The following is a 26,430-nucleotide window of genomic DNA, read 5'->3' on the forward strand; positions in this document are numbered from 1 at the left end:
GCTTCAATGAGGTTCAGTTCATTCAGGCAGTGTTTAGTTCTCCTATATCAGGTCCATGCCGAAGTGAAGACGTTGAAAATGAAATGATCACGTTCCATGATGAAATAAAAATTATTGTCGACACTTCGGGTGATTTATGAAAAGAGTGAATGAGCTGCATCTTGGTTTGCGAGCTAAACACAAATGTCGAAAAATGGAAAGGAACTACAGGATTTATTTGTCAAACTTGCATCGCAATAATTGGTTAGATTCTTTGAAAGATAAACATAAACTTTATTCAGACAAGCGCATTGGGTACTGGAACAATTTAATTAAGACCACTAGCAATCCAAATGCTAAATGGCAAAGTGTAAAAAATGTTTATGTAACGGTAGTGATGATATGTTGGATACGGATGTCAAACACACACCTCAAGATTTTTTGCAATATTTTATGGACAGTCAAAAAAATTATTCAATCTACAAAGTCAAGCTGTATGTCAGCTGCGTCGTCAATCAAACATACATCACCTATAGTCGCTTCATTCACATCGTTTCCAGAGATCACTAAAGACGACTTCAAAAAAATCATTCTGGATTCGCTTTCTAAAACTTGTTCTCTAGACATTATGCCAACACATGTTTTTAAAAAATATCTTGATGTTTTCATCTGTTTCTTGACGAGGTTTATTAATCTCTGTCTACGGCTGGGTAAAGTACCAAAGTATTTTAAGCATGCGAGAATTGTGCCAATCCTGAAAAAAACTGGTTATGACGATAATGAGATTGTGAACTATAGACCAATTTCTAATCCGCAGTTTATTTCAAAAATCATGGAACGTGCTGTCTTGAGATGTCTTCTGAAGTACCTGGATAAAAATAATTTAATTTCAATTCATCAGTCTGGATATCGCAAATACCACTTCACTGAAACTGCTATATTACACGTTTTATCAAATTTATTTGCTGCTGCAAATGAAAAAAAACATCGGTTTTATCATTTTTAGTTATGTCATCAACATTTGATTGTGTTTACCATAACATTCTTTTGTCTATATTATGCTCTACTTATGGTGTCTCTAGTGTTGTTCGCGAATGGTTCGGATCATAATCCATCGACCGTACACAACAGGTTGCATTTAAAAACGCAGTGTCAGATGTAGCATTGGTGTCATCCGGAGTGCCGCAAGGGTCTGTCTTGGGGCCCATCCTATTCCTGCTTTACACATTCGACGTAATTAAAATAATCAATTCATATGGATTTGTTTTTTATGTCTTTGCTGATGACATTCGGATATTGGTCACCGGTCCTCCAAACTCGTCTAGAAATGAAATTGACAGATATAATGAATGCATGACGGAGATTGGTCATTGGATATCAAATAACTCATTAAAGTTGAACCAATGCAAGATGCAGTTGCTTCCAGTTGAAACATGGCAGCAGTTGATAAAGATAAACATTAATGCCATTAAAATAAGAGATGTCAAATAATCCTTCAGTATAACAGCTTCCAATCTTGGAGTCCGTGAAGGACCACATCTAAATGATATCTGTCTCTTGTATTACGCACCTAAGAAATGCTGCTGTTAGATATTTGTTAGACAGACTAACAATGGAGGGTTTAGTTCATGCTTTCATATCATCACGGCTGGATTACTGTAATAGCTTGTTTTATAGTCTGCCTACAAGGTCAATTGCGATTCTTCAGTCAGTTCAAAATAACTCCAAGTTCGCATCTACAGTCGGATAATATGAATTTGCTGGTGGTTCCAGCAAGACAATTGCCGATCCGACCATCTGGAACAGCCTACCGGCATCAATGAGAAGACCTGTAATTTGTCTTTCTTTGTTCAAAAAAGAATTGAAAACATTTTTATTTTCCGCTTGAATATGTTTATGCTTGTATAGTATATATTTAGTTTATGTATAGTAACAATTTTGTTTTCTGTATTGCTATGGCGACATTGTGCATGCTATTTATTTATTTGTGACAATTACGCACAGTAATAATTTTGTTAAATTATTTTGATAGTGACCTTGAAAGGATTTTAATTGGCGCTATAAAAATGTTTCTTAATAATAATAATAATACACACACACACACAGATATATATATATATATGTATATATATATATATATATCTATCTATATATATATATATATATATATATATATATATATATATAAAAACAAACATATATATATATATATATATATATATATATATATAAAAACAAACAGGTCATCGCACTATAAAAAGCATCTCCGAAAGTTGTATGGGGTAATCAGCATATTTGTAGAATCTAAAAACCTGTACCGTACGTCTAAAAAAACTTTCCAATTGCTCGGTTGATACAGATATATCGATAATAAATTTTTAGAATTTTAAAATTTCAAAATCTTTTATATGCGCCTGATAAATACGTTTAATAAAAAAACAGACTGACAAGCAGATTATTCTCCAATTTTGAATGTAATTTTGGCAGTAATTGAAACTATTTAAGAACCTGATAGTAAAACAGGCTTCTCCAAAATAGGATTTAATTGGCCATCTATATCTTCTGAAACATTTTCTATTATCATCGGTACACCCATGACAGTAGCTCCTTCAAAAATTTTCAAGTAATCGGAGGTGTGTAAATCCGCTACTTTCAAATTCTAAGTATATTTTTATTACAATTTGAAGTCATCTATATCAATTATTCAAATATAATTATATTACCTTTGATCCTTCCATATTTTTTATCCATTTAAATGCCTGACCTTGCGGATCAATTAACAAAGGCCATCTTAGACTTTTCGAAACAATAATACCATTTTGAATAGAAAAGGTATCTCCTGGCAAACCCTGCATATTCCAGTCTCGGACAACTGTGGGATCAGTTAAAAACTCTATAAGATCGATACTTTTAGAATAAGGTATATCCAAACGACTCATCTGTTAAAAATAAAAGAAAGTCAAACTAGTGACAAATTGCAAGAATTTGATATATACTTCTTGCAGCCAAATTTTTTTAATAATATCTTCTCTGTACGTGCGTTTAAATATTCCAGTGTAAGTAACAAAACCGGAAGCGACCATTACGTTACCAACCAGTAACATACTTTCACTTTCTAGTACCTAAAAAAACATACTTGTTTAAAAAAAAATTATTACACAATATCAGCCAGTTGCATAAATCTACTTTATTTCATTCATTGGCCAGTCATTCAATTTTTAGGCAAACTGTATAGCTCTATTCTATTTAACAGATAATAAGATCATTTTAATAAAAATTCGAATCGAATTATAAATTTACTTAAAACTAAACAAAACAGGAACTGAAATTGCTGCATGCAAAATTAATTGTTCAATTTGAGCGAAAAGTATGTAAAATTTTTCTCTACACAAAACATTATCGAGTTTACTTATAATTATTTCCATTTTATAAATGCAGAATTTTTTTTATTATTCCTTTAAAAATCAGGATCTGACAGAGGCAGAAACTGTTACAGCATGCAAGGCGGTAGTACAAAATTGAAAGAATAAATAAATAAAAGTAGAGAAAGAAATATGTTTAAACATAAAAAATAAGATCAAATATCAATTAATCAAATCAATCAATCTTCGTCCAAAGAAATCCTGGTTGCAAACAATCGAGCAAGACATGAAAACTTTAAATTTAAATGAAATGGATACAACTGATCGTCTAATTTGGCGCAAAAAATTGATGGCAAAGAAAACAACGTCCTACCTCGGAAAACTGGGTCTCTGGACGCTAAACAAAGATTGATTGATTGATTTTAAATAAGATAAAATAGAAAAAAGTAAATAATAAATAATTAAAGTAAATTAAACAATAGAAAATATAATAAATTGACAATAAAATGAAGTAATGGCATAAAAACGCAAATTAATAGACTAGATGATGACTTAGTGAGTTAGTGAGAAGAGCAATAAATAAAAACTAGTTGTGTGAATGATAAAGTTTTATTGAGTGTTAACATGTTTGAGATGTTTTGTGATGAAAGTCTTTTCCTGATATGTAGATTGGGTGCGACATGATAGTTATGTTTGCATTGACGAAGGTTGTGTGTCGTAGTTTTAATTGGTGGTAGTAGAGGATGAATGACGTGGTTGTTGTTATTTTCTACTTTCGTGAACAGTCTTGAATCGAGTGTGTTGAATATCAGAGTGACAGTAGGATAATGATGCAGGCAGATAGTTGAAGCGGATTAGTTTTTTGATGAGAGATTGTACTTGTTGAAGTTGTTGTTGTGTAGCAAAACCAGACCAGGAAGGAGCTGCATACTTGATGCGTAAGATCATGAGTGATTCAGTGATGTCGAATAATTTGATGCCTCTGAGACTATGTGAGAAAAGTGTTTTGAGTGCGTGATATATTTGAAAGCCTTTTGTGATGATGTGATTGATATGAGGTGCTATATTAAGTGTGGAGGAGAATGTGATGCCTAATATTTTTAATTGACTTGTGCGAGTGATTGATGGGTGTTCCGGAGGTAATGTTATTTTCTTACGACTATTTTGAATGATGAGTTCGGATAATGCAAGGTATGGCTGACTGGAAGTAAAGGCAAACTCGGTCACTCTACCGAATAGCAAATCCGGTCAAAAGAATGAAAAAGGATATAGTGAAGTGAAGTGAATGAAGTGAAGAATTACTGGAAGGATTACTTCGACCCGTAATTGAATGAAACAAACCCTATTGGGGTGAACTTTGATGCACTTACGGTGGAAGGACCGATTCAGGGCATCACAGTTGATAAGCTAACGGATGCGCTAAAGATAATGCGCTGAAGGGTAAAGCGGCTGGTCCGTCTGGACTTACAAATGATATCTGGTGGACAGGCTTCCGAGCTCTCTTACACATCTGTTGGGAGATGTAAAGTAAATCGATACTACCAGTGGGATTGAACAGTAGCACAACTATGCCGATATATAAAAAAAGAGACCCACTGAAATACTTCTCATACCGGGTTATACGTCTTCTGGAACACCCCTGAAAGTTGAAAAAGTTGTGCGTTTTAAAATGTGGTTACCAATACAGTTTCATGGCAGGGAGATCCACCATTGATACTATCTGTTATGAATGAGATAATTTTTGAAAATTTATTAGGAGTTATACGGGCATAATTATAAAATTTTGGAATTTTTGAAAAGTTTTCCGACGAGGGACGACGAGTTAACGTCTTATTTTTTTGAAAATTTATGTGAATTTTTGGGATTGAATTTTCGTGTTTAAAAAAATGTTTAATGTTGTTCCGACAAGATTTTTTTTTGAAAACTTATTAGAGATTTTACATGGCAATGTTTAAAAAATGGCAAAAATTGATTATAATAGATGTCTCCTCCTCAAAAAAGCCCTTTCTACCGTAAACGCCTGAGAACAAGTGTCGTTAAAAAGCCGTTTTAAGGCGTTTTAACACATAAACTCTGGTCAGCACAACAGCCGGTAACACGAATGAATTTGACATTAACGTTGGCATCCATCAGGGATCAATATCCTCCTGGTGATGGAATAAATAATCAAACCGATAGGCTCGGTTAACATATGGAATGTGATATATGCAGATGATATCGTCCTGACGGCGGCCTCGAAACAAGATGCAGCCAGAAAGTTTGAGATCTGGAATACCCAGTTCGCCAAAAAAGTCCTGGACGCAGACCGTACAGGAGGTCTTTAAGGCACTTGGTCTCAATAGATAGACGCAATAGATAGATCGGCTTGTAGACAAAAGCTGATAAATTGAATAAAAAAGTCCGACCCATAACGGATGGAGACTATAAACAAAGATTAATTGAATGTTTGTATAACGTCCTATGTGTAGCTTTATGGGCGCTTGGATAGTCAACAATATTGATGCTGTTTCTGAAAGCTTGCACACACAAAAAAAAATGTCAAAATCGTTTTATACAATGTAAAACGGCGAATGCTGACAAGCGGGCTAATGGCTAAGCTGTTAAGTAAAAAAAGCAAGCTTATAGATGAAGTTCATGCAAGTTGTAAATGTCTATAATTTTTATGTCACATTTTATAACTAATTAATATTAACATTTATAAACCTATTAAACTTGTTCGACTGACCAAGTTAGATTAAATACTTAAACGAAAAGAACCAAAAAAGGTAGGCATGTCGTCGTCAACAACAATAATAATAATTATAACAACAATAATAATTATTATAAAAACGGGAACATCATTTTATTTTCATCATAAATCACACGTTAAAAAGAATCGTTAGTGAATTAAAATTTAATAAAAGTAAAATTGTTTTAAAATTAAAAATTACAATATTCTACGAAGCTCGACATCCTAAAGAAGATAAAAGATTAGTTCTAAATGATGCATTCAATTAGTATTTTTGTCACAATAAATGGCTTACGATGACGATATTGCAGAGTACATGAGACTATTGTTAAATTGGTCAGACCAAGTTAAGTCGATTAATGTCAAATTGAAATACTTAAAAAAGCCTAGCGCGAAATTTCGAAAGTGTTCATTAATATTTTTAAATGTTGAAAATCGTGTAGTAAATTATTTTGCAAATTAGAATATTAAGATATTTTATATTGTTTGGAGTTAAGAAAGTTCAATTCGTGGCAGACCGTCAGTTCCAATATTTCGATTGTGTTGCCCCGGAGCAATGCGATGTCAGGACGTAATGTCCTGAAGAAAGACGACAGTGAGCGGATATCTTTGCAGTTCGTGCCGCACACAATTTTAGTTTTTCTACGATTATATTCAAAATGTTGTCGTGGCGTTTAGTGTATCTATTCAGTGCCACCATCGAGTTGCAGTTGGACAGAACATGCTTGTTGGTTTGCCTTGCATTGCAGAGCTGGCAAAAGGCAGTTGACGATTTCACCCATCTAAACAGATTAGCATTCGTGGGGAGCTGTTGGATGAAACTTTTCCTGACGAATTTGAATAGGGTGTCTGGTAGACTTTCAGTGAATTTCGATCAGTTAGCAATTCTAGTCGTGGAAATGTGGTCTTTAATCGATTTCAGAACCGTCCTTTGGCAGTGGAGCGACAGCAAATGTTTTAGTCCTGCATTTTCTTGTTGAGTCATTAGCGCTTCAAGTGTCGGTTTGATATCCTTTGTGTCCGGAAGCAAATTGTCAATCTTTGTGTAGCTGTTGTACGACTTACTCCATAAACACTTTAGTTCATCATTGCTGTTTGACTTCAGATAGTTTCGGAGTTTCAATCGTAACGATTCGGCAAAGTTTTTGAGTGATCTAACGTTTAGACCTCATGATTTACTGGGGAGCGACAAGCTAATTGCTAATTGGCAATGACAACCATGCTCTAACCGTATCGGTAACTAGTGGATCCAGGTACGTTTCAATCCAGGTTAGCAAAACGTTGTAGACGCGAAACTCAAATGCAAACTGTGATGGAAGGTAGCATCTTAATATTTTCAATTTTAGTTGTATTTTAGTTATAATATTTTCTTTAATTCAGTGACAGTTGATAGTATTGTTTTCAGTTTGTTGATCATTTGGCTTTTGGTCTCTGTGTTGTTTCCTTCGTAGTCGTACAATTTACCAAGATATACGAAGTGGCCTCCAATGACAACTTGAGGGATATGTTTGTCATTAATGGATAGCACCGGAGGGAACTGTTCGTAAACACCGTTTCGTTTTCTGATCAAAAATGAGGAAAACTTGTAAATCTTCAAACTCATTCCAGTCGCTGTGCACCATGCCTGATTCAAGTTAATTAATTTGTGTGAACTTTCTGTGTTGTTAGCAACAATCGCCGTATCGTCAGCAAATTGCATGCTCTTGCTTTCAAATTAGCTGTGGGACCCAAATGTATCCAAATTCTTAAAATTCAGCTTTCTCAACTACTTTCATTAAGGGATTGAAGCAGAGGTTAAAGAGCAGTGACGACACGGGATCTCCTTGGAGCACTCCTCGATTGACTGGAATGGGGGATGTTAGTTGGTCGGCTACGGATACAGTTATTGATATAGTGTATATGTCTTAATTAGGCTGCTTGTGTGAGATGGAATATGATGATAGTCCAGAGTTGATGTGAAGAGAATGTGGCTGACCTCACCGAATGCGTTTCGAAGGTCTAGTAGGGAAACAATTATTGTTCTTTGGTGTTTCCTCGCATCGTTGAGAAGGTGAGTAAAAAGTTGATTGCGCTCTGTCAGTCCATCAATTTTAGGTTCTTTGGTGTTTCCTCGCATCGTTAAGAAGGTGAGTGAATTTTAGGGTAGAACCCCTTCTGAACGTTTGTGTTGATAAATGCATTCTTTTTGAAAAAGTTATAAATTTTGTTGTTGATGAATGATGAAAATATTTTGTATAATGTAGGTTGCAAAGTTATGGGTCTGAAATTTGATAGATCATGAGCGTCGCCCTTTTTGTAGATGAGAATTGTGAAGCCCTTCCTCCAACAAGTTGGGATTCTGCAGGATATCCAGCATTTAACTGGCTGTTTGTGGAGAATTGTGCGTAATATTGGGCATTTTTTAAATGGGATTATAAAAATTTGGTCAAACGTACATGGAGAAGATTTTGATTTGTATTTGCGAATTATTGTCGAGATTTTGTGATAAGAAGGAGGGCTAGTGTGGCAGGGTGGTGAAGGTTGTTGTAATTTTGGAACCCAGTTGGGTAGCTGATTTTTTTTGGTGCGGGTCGTCGAGAATTAAATGGAAATATTTGTTATTGCCCTCGATGACGTTAAAAAGTGGCTTCAGATTCGTTGTTTGGTTGAATATTTTTTTACATGAAGGCCAAAATCGTTTCTTGAGCTGAACTGTGATGTCATTCGTTTGGAGTGCATCTTTTGATGTTTTTTTGATGCTATTCTTGATCTTATCGCTTTACTTGCTTTGCTTATTAGACTGTCAAAGCGCTGGTTGTTTTGACCCAATAGCTTAAGTTGTTTCAGTTCTTTTTTCAGTTGTTTTATTGAATTGTTGAAGTGAGAGTTGTTGACTGTGAGTTTTAATGGTCTCGTAGTTTTATAATAATAATAATAATGATAATAATAATGATGATGATAATAATAATAATAATAATGGGAACACCTTTTTATTTTCATCGTAAAAACATACATAAATCAAAATTAAAAAATATATATAGTAAAATGTCATGAAATAATCTCCGAAGCTCGTCATCTTATAAAAAGAATGTGTACCACGAGAGCAGATTAGTCTTAAATGGTTCACTTAATTTGCATTTCTATCACACAAAAAAATCCTGTTATATCCTATTATAATATCCTATAATAATAATAATAATAATAATAGTAAAAATGTCATTTTATACAGCGCATTATTATTATTATTACAACAAACAAACATAAATCGGGGATCTTTTTACATTTGAACGCGGCAATGCTTCAACATTGCTAGCCACCTTAACCATTACACCATCGCGCCGCCTATATTTTTATTTTCTAACCATACAAAAAATTGACAATCGGCAGCTATCAACTGTCATTGAAATCATTTTACCGGTTAAAACAATCAGAAATCAAAATACCTACATAATTTAGAAAAACATGACAAAGAAAATCAACAATATTTGAAACAAATCTTTAATTACAATTTTTAAATGAATCAGCCATTAAAATCCTAATTTATAAGACACTTCAATTTGAAAAAGAACATCAAAAGCAAACGTTAAAAGTTAAAGGTTAACAAAACGCAACAACAACACAACCTCTCTCTTTTTGCGTTTGCTTCAGAGGTTTCAACAACAAACACACACAGTGTATATGAATACGCGTGCAAACCGCGCATTATACACATTGCATACGATAGGCGGGTATCTCTTTGTATTCGAACCCAATCATTGCAATAGCAAGACTAGGCGCCTTTAACCATTGAGCCATCACGCCGCCCGTGGATTCACTTCGAGTTTTTTACACGTCAATGGAAAACATTAGTCTTAATTGTTACTTGAAGTTCTAAAATCTAATTAAGCTATTTTTTTGGTTATAGAAAAAATAGTTTTTGAAGCCAGTAAAAATTTAGTAAATGCTGATTTTTTTCAAATCCAATCTGTGAATAAATTTTTAGAATTGTTCCAGAAACCTCTCTTACGTAACCGATGCTCATTTACAAACGTCTTTTGAACATAACGATACGTATAATTAACAATGAAGAAAATATCTCAAAAACCATTAAAACGCAAAAAGCAACGAGCAGTTTCTGCAGACATTTAGATTTTACCCTAGATTAGAGCTTGTTAAGATGATGTATAATTGGGAAACTGATACATAAAATCTATTCAGCACATTTAATTCTTGAATTACAAATCAATAATTATCATCAATTTAATAATGAACAATAATTTTGTTGATTTCTTTATACCTCAACAGTTTGTTGCCATCTTTCCTTCTCTCCAGATAGTCCATCAAGAAGCTGAGACGCTCTTTCAAGTTTAATTTCCATTTGTTCTGCTTTTATCCGAAACTCTTCTTTAGTTTGAACTTTATTATCGTAAGACTGTTTTAATTCAGCCATTTTCGATTCAATCTAAAAAAAAGCAAAAGATTTGTAACAAAATATCGTAATTCAAGATTCAGATAAGCATAACCATAGTTTTTCCTTGCATTATTAAAACTTTTTATAAACTAATTTGCTGATTTAACAATCAATTTTATTGCAAAAAGCAGTAATGTAAATTTTATAATAATTTTTGAAAATTATATTTTTAAGGAAAAAATAATGTAAAATAAAAACTCCAATTAAATTAAAAAAAACTATTCCTTTCCAAAATTTAGACAAACAGTGAACATTTTTAAGTTTAGAAAAACCATAATTCAACTGATCGGCGAGCAGTCCTTTAATGTGCAGCATATCAATCAATCAATCCTCATTTATAGTCTCCTTCCGTTATGGGTCGGACTTTTTTTTATTCCATTCATCAGTTTCTGTCTCCAAGCCGATCTATCCATTGCGTATGTTTCCTTGAGAACAAATGCCTTCAAGTCATCCTGTATGGTCTGCGTCCAGAACTTTTTCGGGCGACCTCTTGGGCGGGTGCCAGTGCTCAGTAACAAAAATTTGTTGTATTGTTTTCGCTTGGTTTCACATGGCCATACCTTCGTAGGCGATGATGACGACATGTATCCTTCAGTGTGCACAGTCCCGAACGGTTCAGGATATCGGTTGTATGGATATGGTCCTTTACGTCAACATGTTGCATGTAACAAATCATCCTCATGTCAGTTCGGTGAAGCTGCTGTTCGAGTTTTGTTGTCATCGGCCACGTCTCTGCACCACACATCAGAACAGAACGTAAAGCTGTGTTGTATAGCTCTGAGCGCAGCGGTAGAGGAATGCTACGTCGCATCAGTACTGAGGCAAGGAGGTGCCATCTGCCCCACCCCACACGTATGCGTCCACGAACGGCGGCATCAGCTGTTCCAGTACAATCCAGCACATCTCCCAAATACTGAAATGAAGTAACAATTTCGATCCCGGTAATCGTATCATTATCTGGGCTCCGTTGTTGCGGGTTGATGCAGGCGGGACATACAAAATCAGTCACTTTACTCAGTGAGCCGGTAATTCTCGAGCATCGTTTGTGACCCCACTGGTGACATCGTAGGCCTTTGATCGAGTTGCTTCAAACTCAGTTAAATGTGCTAATCACTTTAATGTGCAGCCTAAATTGAAAGTTTTCACATTTCATACACTTGAAGGAAATATTTAAAAATAAAAAACCGTTTCATATATGTCCTCAAACAGAAATATGTGACAGCCATAATCAAAATACAACAAAAAAGATTTATCGTGACATTTTTGTTTTAATTATTTTTAATGTTTGTGAATAAATGTTTGAAAAAACTAAATGTAACGCAAAATTTTGTTAAACTTTCAGTAGTAATAAGCGTTTCAATAATTTTCTTAAAATTTACAATCACTAAATTATTTTTATTAAAACTTGCTTATCATTTCAAATATCTTAGCAAGTTTTATAAATCAATGCAACAAACCTCTGTTAACTTATTTTTAGCTTCCTGTAGTAAATTCATCTTTTCCTTTAAATGACCCTCAGCAACTGCAAGTCTGTGTCTTTTTGGTTCAACTACTCGATAAATTTTTGCATATTGTTCTATGGCTCTCACCCACATACAGAGAGACTTTGCTGCTGTCGAAACTCTGCCAACAATTTCCGGCTGAAAATCTGATTGAATGCAATAACTTGATATTTTTTTGAGGCAGCGATCCGATATGTTGTCAACATCAAAATTGAGCAATTGTTTGATAAAATTTTGGTCTCCTTTAGAATGAAAATAATTTTTAAAATTCAACAAGCTAAAAGATTTAATATAACTTAATTGACTTGATATTTAATTTAATCTTTATCTCTTCTTACTACCTCAAACTTAAATAAATTTTATACATTATATAATATTTGCTATTCCAGAGTCCGATGTTAGCCGTTTTTAACTCCTGGCATCCATAAGAACTTAAAAAATTAGTTAGTTTGAAAAAACACTGGACAGCAATAGAGTAACAACCAAATACCAATTTAAAGATGTTTAGTGTTCGTCGTGACATTATTGACAGGTAATATTCCATACACACTACTGACACATTACTATTAAGGTTTTATGCTATTCCATGTTCAATGAAATGTATTCACATGAACATGGAATTGCATAAAACCTTAATAGTAATAGTACAGGAACTAGGTCTACACTTTTTATTTTATGATAAAAACATTGTTTTATTTTAAAATTTTTATTACTTTTAATACTTCTAACGTAGTAGCAAAATAATGTCGTTAAACTCTCTGAGATGATGTCGTTAAACTCTCTAATATATAGATTAAAAAACATAATAAAAATCCTTTTATTATTTTTGACTTTATCTTTTTAAGTTACAGGCAAATTTGCACCTGGATTGACTTGCAAAATGCGTCATATGCTTTATGTTGTCACAGGCTTGATAATGGGTTAAGGTTAGAAGAAGCAACCAATGGAACTTCTGTATAGGCTGGAAGTCTCTCTGAAAAATCATTTTAACAAAAACCATAACCCGGAAATGTTGGAAATTGAAAAAAAGTAAAAAAATCACAAAAAGGGTCCACGCAATTAATACACTTTATGACAGGGCAAGTGGAGTGTACCTTTTACTTTTTAAATTGACCTTTGTAGCTTTCGAGATGACTAACACTAATAAATAATAAATCGGACTGGCAGCTGTATAATTTAACTAGACAGCAGGGGTTAAAAAAGACGTTTCTCACTACTTATATATGAGACTTTGATAAGTCGAAAACTATGATACTACGCTTACAGGTAATTTGTGTTGCTTCTTTCAAAACACTATCTATTGTGATTATGAGCTCCATAGTAACAAAAAAAGTGTTTTAAAAGAAGAGCAACTGACTTAAGGCAGTCAGTAAGAAAATCTAGTCAAACAAATTTTTGTTTATGAACGAGTAACTAATCTGTATTATATTTCAAAAGTAAAACTAAATCAAAAAACTGTGACTATAATAAAATGTAAAATAGTAATACAATTTTAATAATATTCAAAATTTCATGACACATTTAATCCTTGATAAACGAAAAGTGTAATAAACCTAGCTGTCTTTTGGCTTCTACCCAAGTAGGTTCATTACCTCTCAATATCATGACAGCTTCTAAAACTTTTTCAACCAGCATTGGTGGTTTACCGTATGATTTAATTTCAGTAATATCCTTTTTATTCAACGCTTCCAATGCCTTTAACATTTATTTAGAAATAATGAAAATCAATAATGTATTCAAGATATTTCATTGAGATCACTTTTTTAGCTTCATCAAGAGCAGGCATTGCTTCTGCTAAATCTGCTTGAGCAACTTCGGCCATTTTGCGGCATTTCAGTTCTTCTTCTACAATTTTTTCACTTTTCTGACCAACTGACTAAAAATGAGATTATTATGGGCTTCAGAAATTATAGAAATTGTATAAACTTTATGCGTGATGCGTAATACAGGAACAAAATAAAAACAATATTCAAAGCTAAATGTGGATTAATCAAACGAAATTGGAACTCCATAAAAAAGTATTTTACACATCAAACATTATTTTGCTTATATATTATTACATATTTATTACATGTATGCAAAGACTCAACTGAAATATTGCAAAAAATGTATCAACATCTTTTTATCTGTTATCAAAACTAACAGGCAAATAAAAGTTTTCAAAAATTTGAAAGAAGGTCAAGAAGTAACGGAATAAAATTTCCAACTTCCAAATTAAAAGTATTAAAAAAAAACAAAATGAACAACCACTCAAACTTATTATTATTATTTATATTCTAAGACAAATGACCATATAATTTTGAAAATATTCTGATCATAAAATTTAATAAAAATGTTATCACATTTTAAATAGGGTACAGATGAAAATATTTTACTATTAATATTTAGAAAGAATATAAAAAAATTAATAAAATGGAAAAACTTGAAATTGCTAAACAGTTGGAAGACATGACATTTTAACAAAACAGTACTAAGCAGAAAATTCTGCCAATACTAAGGAAGACATGGTAGAGAAAATAACAGTTGAAAAATTAAAAAAGCTATTAAAGTCAAAAAGATAAAAATAATTGCATGACTAATTCTAATTAAAATCAACAGACAAAAACATGAAGTGAAAACCAATGCGAGTTTAGAAAAGAACGAAATTAGATTTTTCTCCTTGAACAAATTACTGAAAATAAATCAAAAACATGTGGTGTTGTGTTTCGGTAATCTGGCGCAAGCAAGTTATTCTGTGAAGAGTTGGGAGCATGTAGCACTTTGGAAAATTGTAGAAGACAAAAAAAATAATCAGACTGTTAAAAAATCTTTACGTCACTATCTTGGCATGCGTTAGAATTGAAAAAACGAGCAATTTAATATTGAAACTGTGTTCCAACTTGCACTTCTTCTGTTCAATATCATAATTAACTATATATATCACGGCTGAAAAGACCACACAAACCGGAAAAAAGGTTGATTGAAGATGTATATATGCTGATGACGTTTGTTCGAATATCTTATAAATTAACTTTCCTATATTACATATATATTAATGCTATTAACTCTCAAATTTCGATTCTACCATTAAATAATCTAAAATGCATATGATTGTAGCAATAATTAATGGCTCTGATGATGGCAACATTGCCGAAACAACTTTAAGCCAATTTCAAAATTGACTAAATATGAATTTAACTTCGTCGCGTATATAAAAAAAGATTAAAAGTCATTCTCTTTTTCACTTGCTTCAGAGGTATCAATGACAAGCACACAGAGTAAATGAATACGCGTGAAAACCACGCATCATGCACACTGCATATGATAGGCGGGGATCTTTGTATTCGAACCCAGTCAAAGCAACAGCAAGACCAGCCTTTAAACAATGAGCAATCATATATATATCATCACCATAATCATTGTACGTTTATAGGCGCTCAACTCTAGGAGGCAACCCCAATCAAAGTTTTCAGCCGTCATAACCCATATTTCGCACCCATACAACAGACAACTTCTTATACATGCTTTATATGCCTTACCCTTCAGGCTAATTGTATACCCTTAGAACACAACACTGAAGTCATTTTTCTCATTTCTCCGAATTGTTTCCATCTTTTTTTTATTCTATTCCAGGCCGCTCTATCCATTCCACCCTTCTCACTTAGTATATGCCCTAGATAACAAAAGATAAAAAACAATAAAGATAAAAATAAAAATAACATTCCTTTAAAATAAATAAAAATAAACCTAGATAAAAACTCTCTTTCAAAACACTCTTTCAAATTTCAAATTTCCCAGGTGTCCACTATAACCATGTGCCCAAAGCCACTCTTAGAAACAGAGCCGCTCAGTGTTCGTTTCAGGGTTCGCTCACAAAAATTCCGCGTTATCCTTGTCGCATAATCACGCACATTTAACCGTCTTTTTCATTCTTTTCAATTTTGGGCTAATTCTGGTTTCAGGACTAGTGCCCTCATGTCCCGTGACAACACTTCTTTCCAGGTGAGATTGGGTATGCCACATTTCCTTAAACCGCCAGTTATAATAGTTCTTCATTTCTTTACGCAGTCTTCATTTTCTTTCCTTTCACATGACTGAACCATCTCAGTCTAATACCTCTAACTAAATCTGACAACTCATCTATCCTCAACCCTTTCTTTATTATCTCATTATTCAGACCATTCCTCAAGGATACTCCCATTATTCTTCTCAACATCTGCATTTCTGTTCTCTCCAGTCTTATAAAGTTTTCAGCCGTCATAACTCAAGTTTCGCATCCATACAACAGGCAACTTCTTACACATGCTTTATATACCTTACTCTTCAGGCCCAATGGCGTACTTCTAGAACACAGCACTGAAGTCATTTTTCTCATTTCTCTGAATTGCATCAATCCTACTTTTATTCTATTCTAGACTGCTCTATCTAATCCACCATTCTCACTTAGTATATCACCTAGATAACAAATCCTTTTCAAATCCCAAATATTCCAGGTACCCAGTATCACCCTTTTGCTTAGTTTCTTTCAACTTATATTGCTTACAAACAAATTCCTTGCTTTTATTGAGGTCTCCTATAAAACCACTGCATTTTTTGTCAGTATATTTATCACATTTTACACATAGTATTGAATTTCCTCCAACCTCTTTACTAACACAGCACAGAGAAAATTTACCACATTCAAGAGTATTTCAACCCTCTTCGCTCCACATAACTTTGGTCTTACCAACATTTATTTTTAAACCCTTTCTTTCATTCCATGGATAATTTCCACATATTTGGATATTTTTTTCAGTTCTTCCTCTTTCTCAGCCATAAGAACCAGGTCATCAGCATTTAAATTTCCCATGGCAACCCACTTCTGATCTTCCTACTAATCATTTCGATTACTATAATAAAATGTAGAGGACTTAGCGCCGAGCCTTGATGTAAACCTGCCTGAACATCAAACCACTTGCCTACACTATCTTTAATTCTTACCGCCGTCCCGGCTTTTTTATACATACACATCACTATGTCTACCCACCATTCTTCAACCCGGCCTTTCCTAAGTGCTCACTTAATTACTTCTTTCGGTACTTTAATGTTACGACCGAATCGTCCTTTTTCTAGTTTAACTGCCTAACTACCTGCGGTAATTAGTTAGTTGATTTCCGAGTTAGTTAGTTTGTAGCCATGTTGGTTTTTTGTGATGATTGATTTTAAAACTAACTTTTTTTTCTAATGCAGTTTGCCATTAATAAAATAATTTAAAGATCTCGCACGCAGTTCATTATTTTCTTTAAAGTGAAAACTCGAATTTTTTCGACAATTAGCGACCTTAATTCGAATTTGAAATTTCGAACATTTTGCGACAACTGGCGACCCTAGACTCGAATATATTTCGCTGATTGAAGAAAATCTATTCACCAAGTTGGTCGTTAGAATGAATATTATTTTTGTTGTCGACATCATCATCAGCTACGAGAAAAAAATTTATCACTGTCGTCATAATCAACGCCGAAAAGATAACCATCATCGTCAGCAAAAAAAGAAAGGAGAAAAAAACAAATTAGCAATTTTCAATGGCAAATGGTTCAACATTCAACAACAATTTAAGAAGAGAAAGAAAGAAGAGTAAATCCTATTTTCCGACCCTGAACTTGATCACACCAACAGTGTATATTTGGCAGTAGTGACCCAAAACTATCTTCCTAAAAAATTCAAGTTTGAAGACATAGCATGTAAGCTACTTGAAAAAGAATTGACTAGAGGTTTGTCAGGCAATCTCAAGGATTGAACAATTAACATTTGTATCCCATTATGTTGTTTTTAATGCAAAGATCAGGAGAGATGAAGATTACAGGATGAAAACAAATTATGGCAAAACAGGAAGTAATGCACAACAACATTTTGAAATGAGAAACAGAATTGCTGAACAATTTTACAAAATTTGTAACAAAAAAAACAACCAGAAAAAAGAAAATGGTCATTTTAACACTAAAAATAATCAGCAAGATCAAAAACAATGATGCTGCGACAAGAAGAATAAAACAGTTCAAATCTCCAAACAACAAAGTATTTTTGCTGAAACCCAAAAAGGTGATGACAAACTAGAACCATTTACGAGCAAATCATCGTTCGGTCGAAAAAATGTATTGGGCGAAGCTCCAGTTACCTCTTTATAATCTTCAAATCGTAATACATAATCTAACCTTTGCTTGTTCATCAGCTTCTCGTTTCTGTTGCACAATTGAAGCAAGATATTCTTCGCACTGTTTTTGAAAATGTTCGACAGATTTTTTGGCTTCCACCAATTCTGTAGTCATTGATTCTACTTTGAATTTGGTGTCATCAATTTTCCATAAACCGTTTTTCAATTTGTTTGCATTGCCAAGAAGTTCTTCTTTTTTTTGCAGAAATAAACTATTTAAATTGAAGTTAAACGCAAAAAATAATATCATGAAAACAAACGAAAAAATCTTTTGAATAATTTACGTTTTATAACATTCCATAGATTCAAAATATACAGTTGGAGTAACATATATATTAATTCTGAATTCATCTTTAGATTTTTGGGCAAATAGTGAAACAGAGCTGAACATGTAAGCAAACATTTTGGCTAGAGAAGGTTTCAACTTAAACTGTAAAATAAGCAAACATTTATTAAACTTTTTAAAACGTATGTTAACATTATTTAGGAATTGTTTCCTACCTCATGCTCATCATAAAATTGCCAGTCGTCAATATATTTTTCAGCTATTTCCAAATAAGCTTCTGGGGGCCAATCGCCAAACCAATCAATAATTGCCAGATTTATCAATGAAGGATACATTCTCATCCTGTTTCTAATGTATTAATAAATGATAAAACGACTTAAGCATTTGTTATGACCATAAATTAATTTCATATATTGAAAAATAAAAAATGTAGATTAAGATAGAAAATTAAGATTTATGATATAAAATAAACTGGTAAATAAAAATAATGATGATCGCTGTAATATAGCAGCAACAAAATCCTGTTAAATGAAATAATAAAAATGTAAAATAAATTGCAAAATAAAAAGTTCAGCAAATATTTTATCGACTGAAGTGGTTTTGTTTCCATTCTGCCCTTACCGCAAAAAAATGCCAACACTATTTAAAACCGTAACGATAAAAAAAAGTTATTCAAAGAAACCTAAACCTGGTTAAAAAAAAGTTGAGTTCAGGCAATATTTAAACAATATAAATGACTAACAACTATGCAACTTACATCTAAGCGCGCGGATGAATGCGACTCATTAAAGTAAAGAAACATCATATAATAATTATCACCAATACCGAACATGAATTGAAATACCAGTACATGTCAATGTGGATGCACCCAAGGTCCGTTTAGTGCTCTCGCATATTCTGGTTGTATTGAAGGGTATATTAGTTTCAGAGTTATTTTAACTTCAACTGATGTTTACCAAATATTTTATTATTTTTTAGTTTTGTTTGTATTATTTTTTGTTTCGCTTTAAAAAATAAAAATTTGGAAATTCATATATCTTTCTTAATTTCAAATAATCACAAAAGTTACGGATACATAATATTAAAAAAACTGATTTATGGTGAAGTGAAGCTATGTTTTGCTCCTAACATAATTTTTTGAGTAATGTTGGTTGAACTTTACGCCATAACAATGAATTTTATTTTGCTTGTTTTTACAATTAAATTATTCACTTGTGGATAAAAATACAACACAAATAACGATGAATAAACAATAAAAAGGGTCGAATTCATGCTTTAGATCAGCAACGGATGGTATGGCGCTGATTCCTAGAGTGCGAACGGTAGTCGATGAAAGAAGTGTGATAGTGACGACTTGCAAAGTTTGAACAGCAATGACATTGCTTGGAAAAAATCTGGAAACACGCATTTTTGAGAACACCTATAACAAATAAAACCTACTAATAATCTATTACATTTTATATGACGTCTTATTGTGTGTTCTTTTTGTTATGGTTATGGTACATATTTTCAAAAATTTGAAGATCTCGGATTGGCGTACTTAATAATTAGGTTTAAATATTTATATGGAATGTGCTAGTTTATAACATTTTGATGTTAGCTTGCGCAAAGATTAGTTGGACTACAGCACAGCCTGTACATTTTAAAAATTTGGAACACAATGACATATATTAAAATGTTGAATACCAATGTAGTAAAAATTTTGAATGGAAATGTTAAAAAACCTAAATCTTTTTCCAATTGGAGACATCCCTAACAAAATATGCAAATTATTATGTAATCTGTCCATGATAAAACTGTGAAATGATTGACCAACAAAATTGTACGACTCCTTTGATTTATCTTCCAGAAGAGTTGCTTTTATCTTAATCAAAAAATCGTTATAGTTGAAATACACATTTATATAAATATAAAAGAGAATTCGTTCATTGTAAATAAACTCATAAAACACTAGCTTGCTGAAGTTCTGCTTGGGAAAAGAAATCAGAAACATCTTCACAAGTTAACAAATTATTTACATCTTCCATAAAACTGTCTTCCCCTATAGCATTTTCCATCAAGAGAACCAAAATTTTTTTGTTACTTAAAATTGCTTGTTTATACACTTCTTTAATATCTGTTATAGTAAACGCACAAATTATTATCAATCAGTTCACTTAAATAGTAAATCTACTAAATCAAAATCAAGAAATAATGTTTAGGAAAGGATTTTTCAAAATATATTCATTATTTTGATCAGTTCCTCATTTGTTCTGTCCACATATGTATGCCACTATTTCTTTCAATGGAATTAATTTGATCACAGTTATTTTATTATAGCAAAATATTTTAGAAATTTCATTCATTTGTCAAAAAAATTGTCATCGACCCAAAACGAAATGGCCTGAGCTTGACATTACAAAATGAAACAAAACAACCTAAGACTTCAATATTTTCATCCAAAACGACAGAAATTAACCTTCTCTAAAATTTTCCAACGTATAATTTTTTTTAACATCAAAGTAGAATATATTGTATGAGCACAAAAAGGCTGCAAATTTTGCAGAAGATTTTTTACCACTCCCTCCAATTCCAATTAGCAACATGTTTCCACGAGGCCTGCTGACCACACGAACTATCCTTGACACTGCCAATTTTAACTTAAAATTTAAAAAAGAGAAAAAAATGAAACAATAATTCAGTACCATGTTCAATAGTATTTTTAAAAAGAACCAAGTCCATATATATGTTCCTATGCAGTTTGTTGTATTCATTCAATTGTTCTTTTAAATGTTGTCTCAATAAAGTAAAGTTAGACTGATCTTCATATATTTTGTCTTTGTTCATAAAATCACCTAAAATTTATTTAAATACATTTCTATTGATAAAAATTCTACTGGTGAAATGACATCATATTTGTATATTTTTAAAGAGTTGTAATAATCAAAATATATACAGAAAAGCTGATCTGCTTAAAAAAAACGAGATAACAAGTTGAACATAAAATAATGCTTTGAAAAAAATTTAACTTACAAAACACAGGAGGTATCTTGTCCTTGCATATATTGTGGTAGGTTAAATCGAAAACTGTTCCAAGTTTTTCAGTTAAAATGCTCACAAAAATTTCTCGATCTTTTTCATTAATTAATCGGTCATGAAAAACTCTGAAATTTGATTGAAAGTAAATATTTTTATTAACAAATTTTACTATATAGTCAATTCAGAAAACCTGAAACATTCATGGATCCATAACCTACATAAAATAATTTTACTGTCGTGGTACATTTTTGTGATTCGCATCATGCCCGAGAATACCTTAAAAAATTAAAATTAAATAAATTAATTAATTAATTAAAGTAAAAAAAAAGTTGAACAAATCTTAAATAACAAATTGATACAAACTCTCGAAACGTCTCGCAAATTGAAAACATAATGTAGTTTAGCCGGCGTTGGCAGTAATTTAGCAGAAACGTTTTTATAGACTTCAACTGTTGCAATTGTTATCACATCTGCTAGAGCTTTCAAATCTTCTTCATAGTCTTGCAACTTTTGACTCAACATCGTACTAAATATTTTTTTTATTTGAAATTCCTGTAATTATTAAACAAAAACATTTTAGGCTATAAAAAAAATTTAATAAAAAATATAAGTAGTAAGTTAAATTGACAAAAAAATGAATAAGTACTGAAAAATCATATTTTTGTGTTAATATATCTAAAACATGTAAACTAACGGTAATAAAGTACTAAAAGTTAAAAAGGTTTGTCAATTTTACATTGAGTAAAATTTAGGATCAAATGTCATTTGTTTCGTTGGTCGTTATTGACTTTAGTCGATTTATTTTTATGCGTGTAAAACTGTTATTTTCTTAAAATTATATTTTAGAATAGTGTACCGATTGTCCTAAAAATCTTATTCAGTGTAAATAATTTATCATTTAAATTTACATTCGTTTTTTATTAATATTTAACCGCGTTTTGTTCACGCCACTAGTTTAGGTGAATCAAGTTTTAAGCTGTTAACACCTTTGCCAATTCAACATCCTGGGGTTAGGGCAAAAAATATCCAAAAGAATGCCATAAATCTGCTACCAACAAACAAATTATTAATAAAAAAACTAATGGGCCAATACAAAGTGATCCGTTAGAACCAATGAATAAGGATTAATGAAAAAAGCTTTTCTGAATAAAATAAAAAAAAACTTTAAATCAGAGAATGCCAACTATTCGGTAGAATTAATACAATTATGTGTTTTGTGTTATATATGGTATTTTTCTTACACACACAAACACATACACCACACACACACACACACACACACACACACAAACACATTACACCACAATTTACGATAGATTTGCGTTGTTTTGTAAACATTCCATTATCAAACAAGAATATTGATACTATAATAATAATATATGTAATCATAAGAATGCTATCCTTTGCATACTGTATATATGACACAACAATCAATCTATCAATCTTCGTTTAGCGTCCAGAGACCCAATTTCCTGAGGTAGGACGTTGTTTTCTTTGTCATCAATTTTTTGCGCAAAATTAGACGATCAGTTGTATCCATTTCATTTAAATTTGGAGCTTTCATGTCTTGTTCAATTGTTTGCGATCAGGACTTCTTATGACGGACTTTGGGGCGTGTAACAGGTACTTAACATCTGCAAGAGAAGTTATGGCACTGTTTCCACTTCGTTTGACATGACCAAACCACCGCAGACGGTGTTGCCGGCATTCGTCCTTTATATCATCTAAACCTGCACGACGAAGGATTTCGGTAGTTTTTATGTGGTCCTTCAGACTAACTCGTTGCATACATCGGAGCATTTTCATGTCGGTTCGTTGAAGTTGTTGTTCCAGTTTGGTTGTCATTGGCCATGTTTCTGCACAATATAACAGAACCGGACGTATCACAGATTTATAAAGTCTTGATTGTAGTAGTAGTGGTATGTCACGCCGCATCCATATAGAGGCAAGGAGATGCCATTTATTTCAGGCTACACGTATGCGTGCTCGAACGGCAGCTTCAGCTGTTCCAGTACAATCCAGAACATACCCTAAATATTGAAACGATGTAACTTTCTCTACCTTAATAGCATCAAAAACATTGCTATTTCGAATTTGTTGTTGTAGATTGATGCAAGCAGGACAAACAGAAATTGGACACTTTAGATTGAGTACCAATTATTTTTGAACAACGTTTGTGACACCAATGGTTACACTGCTGACACTTGATTGAATTTTTACCTACCATTGTCCAGTAGCTGTGAATTAGATGGGTTTACCAGTGTTTATTGCTTTGGTTTTGCTGATGTTGAATTTGAATCAATGATCGGTGAGTCTGGTGTTCTAATCATCAAACATCTGTGTTGATTCTGCTCAGACGTGGCTTTTAAAACGACATCATCAGCATATATTATATTCCAAATGTCACCAGTTTGTATCGGTTTTGTGATTTCTTTCATCACAGTTATAAATAACAGTGGATTAAGGATCGAGCCTTGGTGAACTTCAACGACGATTAGTATTAGTATACATTTCCATCACAAGTCGAACAAGATATTCTGGAATGAGTTGTCGACGTAGACTCCACCTGAGTGCTTCACGGGAACTCGATCAAATGCTTTTTCAAAGTCTACAAAAATGTGTGATAGTTATTGATGCTTTGCGAAGTACTTCTCTTGCAAACTGCACAAGGATGTGAATTGCATCAATTGTTGATTTCCCGGCCAGGAAACCAAATTGATAATTTCCGATTGTGATGCACGACGTTAATCTTCTCTCAATAATTTTCTCGATAATTTTCAGGGAGTGTTTTAACAGACGTATACCCCAACATAATTAACAGTTCAATGGATCACCTTTGCCTTTGTATAGCGGAACTGTAGTTCCATTCAGTCGGCATTGAGCAATTTCTCCACACTTCACGGCAAAGTTGTAGTAACGTTTGGATACCTGCAGTACCAGATGCTTTGATAATGTCATTTGTGATTCCAGAAGGCCATGCTGCCTTTCCATTATTTATAGCTTTCAGAGCTTCTGTAAACTCCTCTACAAGGATGTCTAGAATCGGACCTTTGATGGATGGAGCGTCAAAGTTGACATTGATGAAATTTGTTTCATTTAACAAACGGTTGAAGTATTCTCTCCACTGTAGCTTGATCTTATCTTGTTCAAGAACTATCTCATTTTTGTCGTTTTTGATACATGAGGCACCAACTATGTCTTTTTTCGTACGCTTTGCTTGTTTTGCTATCCGATACAGAGATTTCATTTGTTCATCTTTGCTTTTAGTGAGCTACTCTATGCACTGATCTGATCTGTCCGAGCCAGTGCGACTTGACGTCTTGCATAGTTGTTCTTCTCACGGAAAATTTTATGATTAACAACAGACTTTGATTTTTGCCATTGCTTGTATGTTTCAGCTATTGCATTTTGTACACTGTCAATCCACCACCAAGTGTCCAGTTCACGCTGACGTTTTGTACCAGTTTTCCTACAAAATGTAGTTGCAGCGTTTATCAAAACGTTTTTGTATATACTCCAATCTGTACTGGCTTGCGATTGGTGGTCTAACTGTGTTGCAATAATCTGTTGAAATTTTTGTCAATGTATATAGCTTTTCAGCTTTCACGTTTTGATTCTCCGAGGCATTTGTTTAGACTTATGTTTTGACAATTCAACAATCAGGTCTGCCACAAGGAGTCTTTGTTGGGCGACACATGATTCGCCAGGTATAACTTTGACATTTTTGAATAGCCTTCGGTGTTGTTGCTTGACAACGAAGAAATCAATATGCATGGCTGATGGTCCACTTTTGTATGTTATGAGATGTTTCAAACTCTTTCTGAAATATATGTTCAGTAAACAAAACCCGTAACTTTCAGCAAACTCAAGGATGTGGTTGCCATCTTCCTTCCGTTCTCCATAGCCCAAACCGCCATGTACGTTGTCAAAACCATCTGTTTTCTCTCCAATGTGGCCATTGAGATCGCCTCCAATCAGGATTGTTTCAGATTTTGGTATTGTTGAGATGGTGTCAGAGAACGCAGCCCAGAAGTCATTTTTCATCTCTTCTGATTCGCCTGTCTGTGGTGCGTATGCAGAAAAAAAAATCATTGTTTGCTTTTCTAGGCGAAGCTTGATCCACAGGAGACGTGAATTAATCCTTTTAATATCCTGTATTTCTTGGGCAACACCATTTTTGGCCGTCTTTTGACCATTCCAGAATAGTTTATATTTTTCTTTGTCTGAGTTGACATGACAGACACCATTCGATTTCCATCGGATTTCCCAAAGGCAGCAGATGTCAATCCTTCTACGCTCGACCATTTCTGCGATTTCCATGCTGCGGCCAGTCAGTGATCCAACATTGAGCGTTCCAAGTCTAAGTACCATAGAGGGGCCATTCTGAATTTTTCTGCAACATCCCTCCGCTATTGCATACTTCCCAGGGATTCTTGGCACCCCTTGACCACTTAAGGCCTGCTGGGGGACTAGGGGCCGTTGTTTTTTTTTGTGATGGCATAGTAATAATTTGGGGAAAAGTTTTTACATCTGGACACCCATCCTGACGACAACGACCAGTTATAACCGGTGGGCCTATAACAGACGAATCTGTTCTAAAGAAAATTTTTTTCAAAAACGTGAAGCCTAGAATTAAAGACAATAAAGTAAATCTTGAGTTTATTATCAGAATGCAAAAACGGAAAACCTTATAATAAAGAATAATTGCACGCCTCCACAAAATTCAACCTTGGAATGAAATCATCTAATATATGAATTCAACTGCCCTCTTGACGGATGCACTCGTCAGCCACATTCATATAATGAAGTGACAAATACATCCCTATCACGTCGTCTTACTATGCACAGAAGAGAAGGAGCCATTAGAACACATCTAAAAACGATACATCGAACAATCACATCACGAGAAATATTTGTAAACAATACTAGTATAATATACGGTAATAAACCACAG

At 33.2% G+C, this 26,430-nt stretch overlaps 3 protein-coding genes across 3 annotated transcripts in view; all 3 read right to left on the reverse strand.

Moving 5' to 3' along the window:
- HELRODRAFT_67097 (hypothetical protein) overlaps positions 1-18,563 on the reverse strand; it is a gene marked incomplete at both ends in the record, with an annotated part of 79,651 nt that extends 61,088 nt beyond the window's left edge. The window contains 9 exons of the mRNA XM_009024277.1: positions 2,488-2,638; positions 2,703-2,918; positions 2,976-3,101; positions 10,325-10,489; positions 11,956-12,242; positions 13,554-13,695; positions 13,760-13,876; positions 18,174-18,384; positions 18,457-18,563. Of these exons, the coding sequence (XP_009022525.1) occupies positions 2,488-2,638; positions 2,703-2,918; positions 2,976-3,101; positions 10,325-10,489; positions 11,956-12,242; positions 13,554-13,695; positions 13,760-13,876; positions 18,174-18,384; positions 18,457-18,563 (1,522 nt within the window). The remainder of the gene's footprint in view (positions 1-2,487; positions 2,639-2,702; positions 2,919-2,975; positions 3,102-10,324; positions 10,490-11,955; positions 12,243-13,553; positions 13,696-13,759; positions 13,877-18,173; positions 18,385-18,456) is intronic.
- HELRODRAFT_67238 (hypothetical protein) lies at positions 18,453-21,998 on the reverse strand (the record flags this gene model as incomplete). The annotated part of the gene is made up of 9 exons (XM_009024300.1): positions 18,453-18,596; positions 18,674-18,806; positions 20,183-20,315; positions 20,410-20,574; positions 20,917-21,084; positions 21,143-21,292; positions 21,471-21,601; positions 21,667-21,752; positions 21,840-21,998. 9 exons carry the CDS (start codon positions 21,996-21,998, stop codon positions 18,453-18,455), a joined length of 1,269 nt encoding a protein of 422 aa, XP_009022548.1.
- Positions 21,999-25,421: 3,423 nt separating this feature from the next.
- Positions 25,422-25,796, reverse strand: HELRODRAFT_152634 (hypothetical protein; the record flags this gene model as incomplete). The annotated part of the gene is made up of 1 exon (XM_009024969.1): positions 25,422-25,796. A coding segment is annotated over one exon (375 nt), but the record flags the coding sequence as incomplete, so codon positions are not given.
- Positions 25,797-26,430: the final 634 nt, after the last annotated feature.

This window comes from Helobdella robusta (genome assembly GCF_000326865.2).
Source record: "Helobdella robusta unplaced genomic scaffold HELROscaffold_4, whole genome shotgun sequence".
Lineage (NCBI taxonomy): Eukaryota > Metazoa > Annelida > Clitellata > Rhynchobdellida > Glossiphoniidae > Helobdella > Helobdella robusta.